General features: G+C 40.6%; 1 protein-coding gene across 1 annotated transcript in view; it reads right to left on the bottom strand.

The window, feature by feature from the left end:
* Positions 1–12,449, bottom strand: part of MYH15 (myosin heavy chain 15) — a 75,650-nt gene that overhangs the window by 58,000 nt on the left and 5,201 nt on the right. The window contains exons 3-10 of the mRNA XM_066592764.1: positions 12,143–12,286; positions 11,313–11,469; positions 10,501–10,528; positions 10,132–10,228; positions 8,958–8,978; positions 7,075–7,167; positions 4,383–4,446; positions 2,059–2,157 (exon numbers count right to left, since the gene is read on the bottom strand). Coding sequence (XP_066448861.1) covers positions 2,059–2,157; positions 4,383–4,446; positions 7,075–7,167; positions 8,958–8,978; positions 10,132–10,228; positions 10,501–10,528; positions 11,313–11,469; positions 12,143–12,286 — 703 coding nt within the window. The remainder of the gene's footprint in view (positions 1–2,058; positions 2,158–4,382; positions 4,447–7,074; positions 7,168–8,957; positions 8,979–10,131; positions 10,229–10,500; positions 10,529–11,312; positions 11,470–12,142; positions 12,287–12,449) is intronic.

Genomic DNA, 12,449 nt, shown 5'->3' with positions numbered 1-12,449 from the left:
CTGCGTATATTCAATGAACATGAGAAGTTTAATAACTGTGCTGTGGCCCTGCTAATGTGGCACAGAACGTGAGGGTAGCAGAGTTATTAACTCTGGCAGAGCAGGTTTTTTTTTCCCAATTAAGGAAAGCAAATGGCGAAGCCAGGAGTAAAACGTAGCTGGGTGCGTCTGATTTTTAAACGTTGCACACGCAGCCGACACGTGTCCACCGCCCTTAGGACGGACAGAGGCAGGACAAATAGAATTATTTTCAGTTTTTTTCCACCAAAAGGCAGCACTGCGTATATTCAATGAACATGAGAAGTTTAATAACTGTGCTGTGTCCCTGCTAATGTGTCACAGAACGTGAGGGTAGCAGAGTTATTAACTCTGGCAGAGCAGGTATTTTTTTTCCCAATTAAGGAAAGCAAATGGCGAAGCCAGGAGTAAAACGTAGCTGGGTGCGTCTGATTTTTAAACGTTGCACACGCAGCCGACACGTGTCCACCGCCCTTAGGACGGACAGAGGCAGGACAAATACAATTATTTTCAGTTTTTTCCCACCAAAAGGCAGCACTGCGTATATTCAATGAACATGAGAAGTTTAATAACTGTGCTGTGGCCCTGCTAATGTGGCACAGAACGTGAGGGTAGCAGAGTTATTAACTCTGGCAGAGCAGGTATTTTTTTTCCCAATTAAGGAAAGCAAATCGCAAAGCCAGGAGTAAAACGTAGCTGGGTGCGTCTGATTTTTAAACGTTGCACACGCAGCCGACACGTGTCCACCGCCCTTAGGACGGACAGAGGCAGGACAAATACAATTATTTTCAGTTTTTTTTCCACCAAAAGGCAGCACTGCGTATATTCAATGAACATGAGAAGTTTAATAACTGTGCTGTGTCCCTGCTAATGTGTCACAGAACGTGAGGGTAGCAGAGTTATTAACTCTGGCAGAGCAGGTATTTTTTTTCCCAATTAAGGAAAGCAAATGGCGAAGCCAGGAGTAAAACGTAGCTGGGTGTGTCTGATTTTTAAACATTGCACACGCAGCCGACACGTGTCCACCGCCCTTAGGACGGACAGAGGCAGGACAAATACAATTATTTTCAGTTTTTTTCCACCAAAAGGCAGCACTGCGTATATTCAATGAATAATAACTGTGTTGTGGCCCTGCCTACACAATTCTTTCCCTGCAGTATCAATGGAGGGTGCAATGCTCTGCAGAGGCGATTTTGAGAAGAAAAAAAAAATGCAGCACAGCTAACAGCAGCCAGCACAGTACTGCACACGGTTAAATATGGCCCTAGAAAGGACCGTTGAGGTTCTTGAAGGCTACACTCACTCCTAACACTCTCCCTGCCTATGCAGCACTTCTGTCCCTAATGCCGGGTGCAACGCTCTGCAGAGGCGATTTTGAGAAAAAAAATAATTGCCACTGCTAACAGCAGCCAACACACAGCTATCAGTGGCCCTAATAAGGACCTTTGGGGGTCTTGAAGCCTACACTAACTACCAATTCTTTCCCTACAGCAGCTCCGGTACAAACAGCACTGTCCCTCATCTAACTCACAAGGCATCTGAGGCGAGCCGCGGGAGGGGCCGACTTTTATATTCGGCGGACACCTGATCACCCCAGCCACTCACAGCAGGGGGGTGGTATAGGGCTGGAACAACACAGGGGGAAGTTGTAATGCCTTCCCTGTCTTTCAATTGGCCAGAAAAGCGCGCTAACGTCTCAGGGAAGGAAGTGAAAGTAACCCGAACACCGCATGGTGTTCGTTACGAATAACGAACATCCCGAACACCCTAATATTCGCACGAATATCAAGCTCGGACGAACACGTTCGCTCATCTCTAATCATAATGTCTTCAGAGGTCAGACAGTGGATTGGAAAGGGTTAGAGCTGGCAAACAGATTGGTGTCCTCATATGATATCATAGATGTTTTACACGCAGTACTAATTTTCTGAATTGTTACATTTCAAATAAGCTATCTTAAGTCAATGGTTCTAATATCAATAAAGGGGCTACATTGTTTGCTTAGCCAATACTGCTTTGTGGCTATGAGTTACATCTCACCTTGCAGCTCACTCATTTTCCCACTAGTTATCTGATAAAAGATGTGGTAACTTCGTTCTCCGGGCTGCTGAAAAATTACTCTGGATTTTTCCAGCAAATCTGAAAAATATATGTTAAATTAGAACAACATATTTTATCAACCTTATTCTTATGAAAATGCTGAAATCAGTACAGATGCTGCTAATGTCAATTGTTCCTGTGTGTTTGAAGTATTAGTTCTGCATCCTTGGTTTAAATGTATTAAATACAAATATTTAAAATGTAACCGTCATTTAACATTTTTGTTTTAAATGTACAGAATAGGTGATTCTGTACATTTTTGCATTATATTTTATTAGCCTATTCTGTACATTTTTTGCAATGCAGCTAGGTGAAGACGGTTCAATAAAGTTGCTAGGGAATTTGCATTCAATTAGCTGCATAGCACTAGTAGAAGGCGCTCTGGCTGTGTCTGCACTGCGGAGCCGCAGGTATAAATGTATACAGCCACGGATTTCTGCTGTGGTTTTCAGAGGTAGAATCCATGTAGTGGTTTTGTGAAGATATGTGCATGTTGACATATGCATAAAGTATAAAGTCTGCACATCTTGAACTTTTGAAGACAATGTGCATCTGTGACTCTGCTTGGGTCAGATTTTAGCCATGGACGTGAATTTTTAAGTATTTTTAGGTATGCAAATGGAACATGGTCTTTGTAGCGCCACCTATTGGAAAGTAGCTTCCCTATAAGTCAATTATCAAAACTAATAGTAAAACCGTATTTGTTGCCTATAGTAACCAATTACAGCGCAGCTTTCATTTATTTATTTTTTTAACTGCTGTGGTAAAATGAAATCTGCACTCTAATTGGTTGCTATGGGCAACAAAGACAGTTTTACTACCAGACAGTTTGGGCCCAATTTAGAGGCCTTGCAACAAGACTATGGATATAAGTCAAACCAGAGTTCAATCCATATGGAAAAGACACCCATCTGTAGTCAAGCTGCTTTGGTTTTTTCCCTTTGTCAATACAGAGCAGGGTACTAGTTGGCTGGGTGAGAGGCCTTTGACATGAGTCTGGATGAATAAAGTTTCTTCCTCTGAAGACAGCCAAATTGGCATGAGAAGACTTATGGGACATGTAATGCACCTCTGGGTAATAAGGTTTGAAAATGAGAGAGTTTAATACCTCCTTAGGGCTCAGTCAGACGAGCGTTTTTTTTAACGCACCTATGTGCGCAAAAAAGAACAGCTCCACGCATGTTAAAAATGCATGTGACCGAAGCTCCGTGTCCATTGCTTTCAATGAGGCAAGTGCTACTGCAGCCAGCCCCATTGAAAGCAATGGGATGCAGGGAACCCCCACAGTGATTTTCGGGGAAGGGCTTGAAATATAAGCTCTTCCCCAAAAATCATCCCTAACTGCAGTAAAAAAAAAAAAATATATATATATATATATATATATATATACACATCACCTCTCCACCGCTGTCATCAAAGTTCTTCTCACTGGCTCCCCGGCACTGTTTTGAAGTACTTTCTCCTGGATGGGAATTTAAAAATCCCCGCCTCCAGAAAGTGCTGGGTCTGATTGGCTGAATGCTCAGCCAATCAGAAGCAGTGCTCAGCCATTCATTGAATTCAGCGCCGGACCCATTGAAAGCAATGGGAAACCATCGCAATTCTCTGCCACAGCTGTAATGGTGGATTCTTTCATTCCTGCGAGAAGTCCCATCATCACTGAACACTGTGACAGTACTGTCACAGTGTTTAGTGATGAGGAGACTCCCCGCGGGGATTCTTAACGTGCAGCATGGACTGTGCAGCTGCAAGGATGTCCTATCTTTTGCAGGTGCGAGTATCTTCCGCCTGTAAAAGATGGACATGTGAACACATCATAGGGAACCAATGGTTCTATCAGACACGCTTTTTTTGCACACATAGGCAGCCACAAAAAAATGCTCGTCTGACTTCGCCCTTAGAGTGACCCATTGTAAGGTAGCTTCCGTATATGTCAGTGTCTGACCTACCTTACAATAGGTGGCGCTGTAGTCACAATAGAATTTGCATATCATTTTAACTAAACTTTACCCAAAATTGCATGAATCAGACGCCCATGAATGTAATGCACCGTAAGTCATTTTTACAATTTGGCAGGTGTTTACTTTCAGTAAATGTATTGTTATTTAGGTATATTGTAACTTATAATTCAAGTTTTATTTGTGCATGTCAAAAATGTGAAATTTGTCTTGGCAGTAAAAATGTGTTCTAGCACAATTGCAAATTGCATATAATATGAAGGTATTATGGAGAAGAGACTGAATCTGAATACACTGTACACTTACAAATTTCAATATCAGCAGAAGACAACTTGCCAGTAGTACCAAAGTGGATTCGGATGAATTTACCCTAAAAGTTAAAAACAGGTAATTTTCTAAAAAGTTTTTTTTTGTAACTGTTTAACTTGTCTCATTGCTTATCACACACAGTCTAAATTAATTGACCATCTATCACCATTAGAAATGAGCGAGTATACTCGCTAAAGGCAATTGCTCGAGCGAGCATTGCCTTTAGCGAGTACCTGCCTGCTCGAGATGATAGGTTCGGGTGTCGGCGGCGGGCAGGGAGCTGCGGGAGAGAGCGGAGCGGAACGGAGGGGAGATCTCTCTCTCCCTCTCTCCCCCCGCTCCCTCTTGCTGACAGCCGCTACTCACCGCTCCCTCGTGCCGGCACCCGAACCTTTCATCTCGAGTGGGCAGGTACTCGATAAAGGCAATGCTCGCTCGAGCAATTGCCTTTACCGAGTATACTCACTCATCTCTAATCACCATATAACAGAAACTGTGTTGGGGTATACTGTATATACTATGAAATTAATTACGTTATACCGTTGCTGAGGCGTATTATCATTCAGTGTGAGCAGCTCAGACAACAAAAGTCCCTAAAGGTGGTCCCGACTCCCCTATTTGCTGCATCTACACTGGTATATACAGGAAGCTGACAATCTCAGTTGTAGGTGGGGAAAACTCACTTCTTGAGTATTTAAAGCCTTTAGAACAGAGCTGCACCATTCTTAAAATGAAAAAAAAGCTTTGAAGCAGAGGTCCTACTCTTTAAAGTGCTGCCTACATATAGAGAAGTACACTTGACCAAACACGTCTTTAAAGCAGTTAGAAAAAGCAACTAGGGGAATATACAATGGCACTAAGGCAATGTCCCATTATGAATTGCAAACAACTTTAGGGTGGTTTCACATATTGAGGCTTACCTATGAATACCTTCTAAAAGTTAACCAGTGCAAACAGTAGAAAGTCTTAAAATGCATCAGACTTACCACAGTAGCTCTGGTGTATAATAAATCTTTTGAATTTTAAGACTGTGTGGTCTGAGTTAAGACCACCTATTATTTGGCTTACTTTCTGCCAAAATTTGCACCAAAATTTTGGTACAATTTACAGCAATAGGCCTTAGTCAGACGGGCGTTTTTTGCCGCGATTTGCGCATGCGTATGCGTCCGGCGATTTTATAAAACCATTGCTTTGCAATGGTATCGGACACATGAGCGCTTTTTATGTGCTCGTCCGATAAATCATAGAACAGAAATCGCAGATCGCACCTATCTGCGATCTGCGATTCCTGTTCTCTTCTCTATATGCGCTCAATGGGGCCGGCGGCAGCAGCTCCGACCCCATTGAGAACATATAGAAGACAAATCATTCTCCTCTGCCACAGCTGTAACAGCTGTGGCAGAGAAGAACGATGTTTGCCCATTGAATTCAATGGAGCCGGCAATACAGCCGACTCCATTGAAAGCAATGGGCTGCCGGCGTGCGCGGGATGAATTGTCAGGAAGGGCTTAAATATATAAGCCCTTCCCTGCAATTCATCCAGAAAAGTGTTAAAATAAAAAATATATATATACTTACCTGCTCCCGGCAGCCGGAGTTCCGCGCGGCCGGCCTGCAGTGGGTGTGAAGGGAGTGTGAGTCAGACCTGCCCCCTGATTGGCTCACACTCCCTTCACACCCACTGCAGGCTGGCCGCGCGGAACTCCGGCTGCCGGGAGCAGGTAAGTATATATATATTTTTTATTTTAACACTTTTCTGGATGAATTGCAGGGAAGGGCTTATATATTTAAGCCCTTCCCGACAATTCATCCCACACTCGCCCGCAGCGCATTGCTTTCAATGGAGCGGGCTGTATTGCCGGCTCCATTGAATGCAATGCGCTGGACAGCTCCCGCCCGTTTCTAATGAAACGCAGCTAGGAGCAGATTTTCGGGCACCGGTCACGCGATTTGCGGATGCGCATCCGTCATGCGATCCGCAAATCGCGCGAAAAAATGCCCATCTGACTAAGGCCATATAGTGTAATTTTTGGTGCAATTTATTGCCGTGCCCCTTTTTTGGACAAGTTGGAAAAATTTTCCAAAAGTGTCTAAAAACGAACAGCATATAAAACAGTTTTCTGTTTTAATTTGCACCAATAAATTGTAGCATTTTGAATAGTAAATAAGTTCTATTGTTTTTCATGGAACAATGCAGCATTTTTTTTGCTTCATTTTTTTGTCAAGTTTTCGTGGCAAAAAGTTAGTTTAGGTCAATTTTCCATAGACTTCCAATACTTTTTTCAAAAACTTCTATATAGGAAAAAAACTTGCCTGGAAAAACACAAGTGTGTATTAAAAGAAGCACCATTAAAGGCTAGTAAAAACTCCTGAATATAATGGATTTCTTAAAAAGAATCAAAAAACAAAATAAAAAAATCTCTGTGTGAAGGAATCCTTATCATATATTCACATAATGGATTTGCTGCGGATTTTCAGCAGTGGAAAAATCCACATTGTATGCTGCGGATTTTGACGTGGATCTGCACCAGACTTCCCACCTTCAATTGATGGGATAAAGCCTGCTTCATATCCATATCAAAATTGTACCAAATCCGCTACGCATGAACATATTCTAAAAGAACAAATTTCACAACTAATTAGGAACGATTTACGACAGGCAGAAGAACCACCAAAGAAGTGAACTTACAAAACGAGAAGAGTTATCATTTCTCAGTGTTTTGGCATTGCCAAAGGCTTCTAGGGCAGGGTTGGCCTGGATGATTTGATCCTCCAGGGTTCCCTACAAGACAAAAATAATTAGCTATAGAGACACTATACATATTTGTAAACCACTGGCAAGTTATACATAGACTTGGAGGTGTTTCATGACATATGTTGGAAGAACAAGGGGAGACATTGATCTGTTCTATAAATTTAGCTTCACTATAAAAATGCTGAAAATGTTCAGTGCAAACTATTGCCTAACTGATGTAAAGTATACCTAAAAAATGTTGTATTACTCAGCCCATCAATACTTATGGCATTTGCTTATAATTTTAATTCACTGAAAATATCTGGCAGATATAGATACAGTGCCAGGAAAATGTATTTTCATGATTTCTTCTATATATGTATATTAGTCACAGTTTATTGCTGTAGATTTTCAAACAACATGTAACACAATACAAAGTTAACTCGAATATACACAAAATCAAGTTTTTAAAGGGATCTTCCAAGGAAAAACTATTGCTGACCTATCCTTAGCATAGATCATCAATAACAGATTGCCATTTGGGATCCCTGCCCTTTACTGATGAGCAGCTACTGCGAATATATATATATATATATATATATATATATATATATATATATATGTGACATACATTCATTTCTAATTTCCCTAATGATATTTATCTATCTCATATCTATCTATCTATCTATCTATCTATCTATCTATCTATCTATCTATCTATCTATCGCTGTAAAACAGTGCTATTCAGAGGCATCCTATAATTGCATACAATATGTATAGCATATGTTTCTAGCACTATGCAGGACGGCTCTTCGATGTCAGAGGCTGTTCTGAATATGTACACTAAATGGACAAAAGTATTTGGACACTGCATGTTTTTCAGAAAAAGTGCTTTATTCTTCTATTTAGTAACGTGTCGGCCCTCCTTTGGCTTGTATTACAGCGGTAACACGTTTGATGCAGACTTTCCACAAGTTCTCTGTAAGTCTGGGCAGGAATAGCTCACCATTCCTCATGCAATGCTGTGAGAAGAGATTGTTGTGACGATGGGCGTGGGTGGCGGTGTCGTACTCATCACTCCAGTTCGTCCCACAAGTGCTCGTTCGGATGAATGAATAGTTATTACAAAATGAACAGATTTTTATTTTACCCATGCCCTTCCTAGCTTACCGTTCGGAAAACTCAGGATTTGCATATTTGCTGATTTTCAGCAGTGTCCAAATACTTGTCGGAGGCTGTCCCACATATGTGTATTACAGTATGCAGGACAGCCTCCGACATCACAGCTCTGTCCTGCATAGTGTAATATACATACGGAGAACAGCCTCTGACATTGAAGAGCTGCCCTGCATAGTGTTAGAAACAACTGTTGGACCATGCCTGAAATTAGAACTATGCAGGGAAATCATTGTATGAGATCTGACATAAAATTGGAAAGGGTTCATTGCTGCTGGCCTTTTTTTACATTTGTCATGTAAAACACACTGTTGGTTACAGTTGTCTGCAACCTCCAACAATCAGTCATCATCAGTTGCCATATTGCAGTTTTGTTTATAAGCCTTTTTTTAATGACAACAGAGTGACTGGATCCTATCCTGTGAGATCAGGAAAGCCTGCCTCAAGTCTTGCAGATGAAATATCATTCTTGGCTTTACATATATGGGTCATGCACAAAGCTGGAAAATGGCTGTGTACATCGGCCTTAGTGGAATAGCAAACAAAACAGCTCAAAAGATTTTACTAACTATCATATATCAGGGTCCTATTACGAATTAGCTCAATGTATGTATGAAAGATATATAGTTTGCTTTGGAAGTCAAATATATGTTTTTACCTACCCCGGTCTTTGTGGCTGGTTGCTGTAATAGAGAAAAACAAAGTTTCTGTCTGTCATACAGGCACATTTGTGTTCGGAATTACATTATAACAAGTTCAGTCAAGCTACATAAAAACATTGGCATGCCTAAAACTGAGGTAATATTAATTGGTTCACCCCCATTTCTGCAAACAAAACATATTATAATGAAAGACAAAATTTCTCCCAAGCACAAATAATGAGCTATTTCCTATTTGTAAACTTTGTTAGAAGTTGCACGGCTCATACACATTACCATATTACTCATCTACGTTGTAGGGATCTATAACATAGCGCTCGTGTTCTAGTGGCATGTTGCAGAGCATGTCGAATCACAAAGGTATTCTTTCCTAGAAGCAATGCATCTAGGGAACAATATGGTACCCTATGGAGTTATCAGAACCATACAATAGCACAAAGAGTAATACAGAGTCCCTAGAGACTCCCTAAAAATGTTGTTGTTTTATCACTGTAAATCTAGCTTGAAGTGGCTGCCACTAGGGTTCTCCCTTCCAGCTTCTCTGAATATCCACTGCCTATTGCTAGGTATTGAGCTTCAGTAGTTACACGGACACTAGGATGTGGTGATGGACAGTAAGGGAGGGGCTATCTTCACAGGCTTGCTCCCTGCACACACAGACTGACAGACCTGCAGATACTGTGACTACAATCTCCACAATCTCTGCCTCTCCTGCTGTTATAGTGTGTCTGTGTTGGTACATTATATTGGGTTTACTAGCCATTTGACCAGAATGTCTCTGAATGCCTAAAACGTTCTGGGACAGCAGAAGCATGGGTATTCAGAAACTGCCTTCCTTCTAATTTAATCATAGACACAGCAATACAGCATGGGAAGTGAGGGAAACGAAGTACAGAACAGTGAACTACTGGCAGAATGCTAGGCTTGTGACACATCTTCTGCCTCAAAGTGGATTGCAAACAGCAGACCATTGGAAAAATGGGAAGGACCACCTGAATGTCAGAAATAATAAACATGAAACAGGGTGCAAACAGCAGCAAATGAGAGGATAAGGAGAACCTGGTATATAAAAAAAAAAAAAAACTTGTTGAAAACTCAGGCACGCTCTAATCAATATACACAAATGTGTTTATTATGATGAACCACAAGAGATCACAACATCTGAACGATTACTTACATTCTTTTTACCACTAGGGTCACCAATTGCAGCTACTGTGGCAAAGTACTGAATAACTCGTTTCGTGTTAACAGTCTTGCCAGCACCAGATTCTCCACTACAATACAGGTGAGAGTAAATGAGGTAATAACAACCATGCAATAAATACATGTATAGTAAGCCAATACATGGTGTTTATGTGAAAGGTATGGTGGACAACTATAACTCTACATTGTTTCTTTTGTGGTGTGTGCATGTACATAAGCTATAGAATCTAAGATTATGAATGATAAATTGAGAAACAGATAGGTAGAGAGACATTGTATAATAATAACTATAAAACAGCTTTATTCCTCTGTAGACACATTCTGTAGAGCTCAGTTTACTTACGTGATTAACATGGACTGGTTTTCCCGATCTAACAAAAAAAGTGGAATATAATTAAATACAATCTACACAGCATGATAATAGACTTTTTCACCACAAAGTTCTTAGATTGTAAACTGTTACACATACATATTCAAGTTGTTGTTCTGAGAAGGTATTTCCAAAGTTTTTTTTATAGAATATACATTTGCAGAGATCCCACAGTACTAGAGATGAGCGAGCGTACTCGGAAAAGCACTACTCGCTCGAGTAATTTGCTTTATTCGAGTATCGCTGTGCTCGTCCCTGAAGATTCGGGCGCTGGCACGGAGCGGGGAGCTGCAGGGGAGAGCGGGGAGGAACGGAGGTAAGATCTTTCTCTCCCTCTCTCCCGCCTGCTCTCCCCTGCTCCCCGCTGCAACTCACATGTCAGCCGCAGCGGCACCCGAATCTTCAGGGACGAGCACAGCGATACTCGGATAAAGCAAATTACTCGAGCGAGTAGTGCTTTTCCGAGTACGCTCGCTCATCTCTGCACAGTACCTTTTTGTCAATTGACTACTAAAAATGTGTTCCATGAATGCACAAAAACAGAAAAAGACAAGAAAAAAAGACTGTGTACACATCTATATTGTGGTTTCACTTTATATTAGAAATAATGATGCAATTTTGGATCCATTATAAGGACAGCACTGGGGCAGACAGTCCTTCTTGCCTTACAATGCAGCCTCTAACACAAATGTGGACATAGACTAAAATGAGTAAATACAGTATCTCAAGATTTAATAGAAGACATGGGAACTATTTAGAAGGTAGTAAGGTAAAATGATACTTACTGCGCAGCATGTCATGGTAAGCATTATCAGCAATGGAAAAGATGTGAGGAGGGGCTTCAGAACGTCTCTTGCCCTTATATGCAGTAACCACTTCTGTCTTATAGACTGGAAGCCATTTGTATGGGTTCACAGTCACACAGAAAAGGCCCGAATAAGTCTAAAATTTAACAAATTGATAATGGTAAGTTAATACAGCAATCTACTGATCAAATGAGCAATGAATGTCACTATCAATTTTTAAAATATTTTGATAGTCCCAATGAAAAAAATACCAGAGGAAATTAAAAAATGAAAAATAAGGAAAAAATAGATATTTAAGGTGAATGTCAGGGTATTAGATCCATGACAATGCTTGCCAGGAGAACGGATAATGGTTAATATGGAAAAACTATTTGAAATGTATCGTTTGAAATTAAGGTAATTTAGGTTGGGTTTCAAATATAAGTGAATAATACTGGCTACTGGCTAACAGTGCAGACGTAGACAAGACAGTCTTAAAATGCACCAAATTTATTACAGTAGTTCTACGGAATGATGTGTGGTGTAACTTTAGACCACCCTTTAATTGGCTTTATTACAATAATTGTGACAATTTTTGGTGCATTTTTGGCGCACCATGAATTTTGGTCACAATTCTGGCCACGCCCCTTTTGAAATGAAAGAACAACCCTTTGTCAGGCATAGTAAATGTGGCTCAAGGCATGTAAGACAGTTTGCTGGTGCAATTTGTGCTAGAAAAATGTCAAATCTTCAGTAGTAACTAAGCCCCATAAAGTGCTTCTTGAGCTGAAAGTACCAAACTATAACATATAACCAATGATACAGCTTACATAGATCATCCAGTTAGCGTAGCGTTTACGCAGGTTAGACAGTACTGATGCTTCATTTAGATGTGTCAACATGGCCATATCTTCAATCATGTCAAACTTTGGAGGATTCATCTGCTGAACATCTCCTTCTTTTACAACAACTGTCTAATGAAACATAAACCAATAACCAATAGCTTAAATGTCCGATTTAATACAGATAACATATATACATACCAATAAAATACAGATAAAGACACATTCCACATATATTAAAGACGTCTAGTGAAATAGTAGCTGCAAGTTTCCTGATTGTCAAAAGTTAAATAAG

The sequence above is a fragment of the Eleutherodactylus coqui genome, chromosome 1 (assembly GCF_035609145.1).
Source record: "Eleutherodactylus coqui strain aEleCoq1 chromosome 1, aEleCoq1.hap1, whole genome shotgun sequence".
Taxonomy (NCBI): Eukaryota; Metazoa; Chordata; class Amphibia; order Anura; family Eleutherodactylidae; genus Eleutherodactylus; species Eleutherodactylus coqui.
Note: the sequence above shows the minus strand (reverse complement) of the source record. Positions and strands in the feature narration are given on the sequence as shown.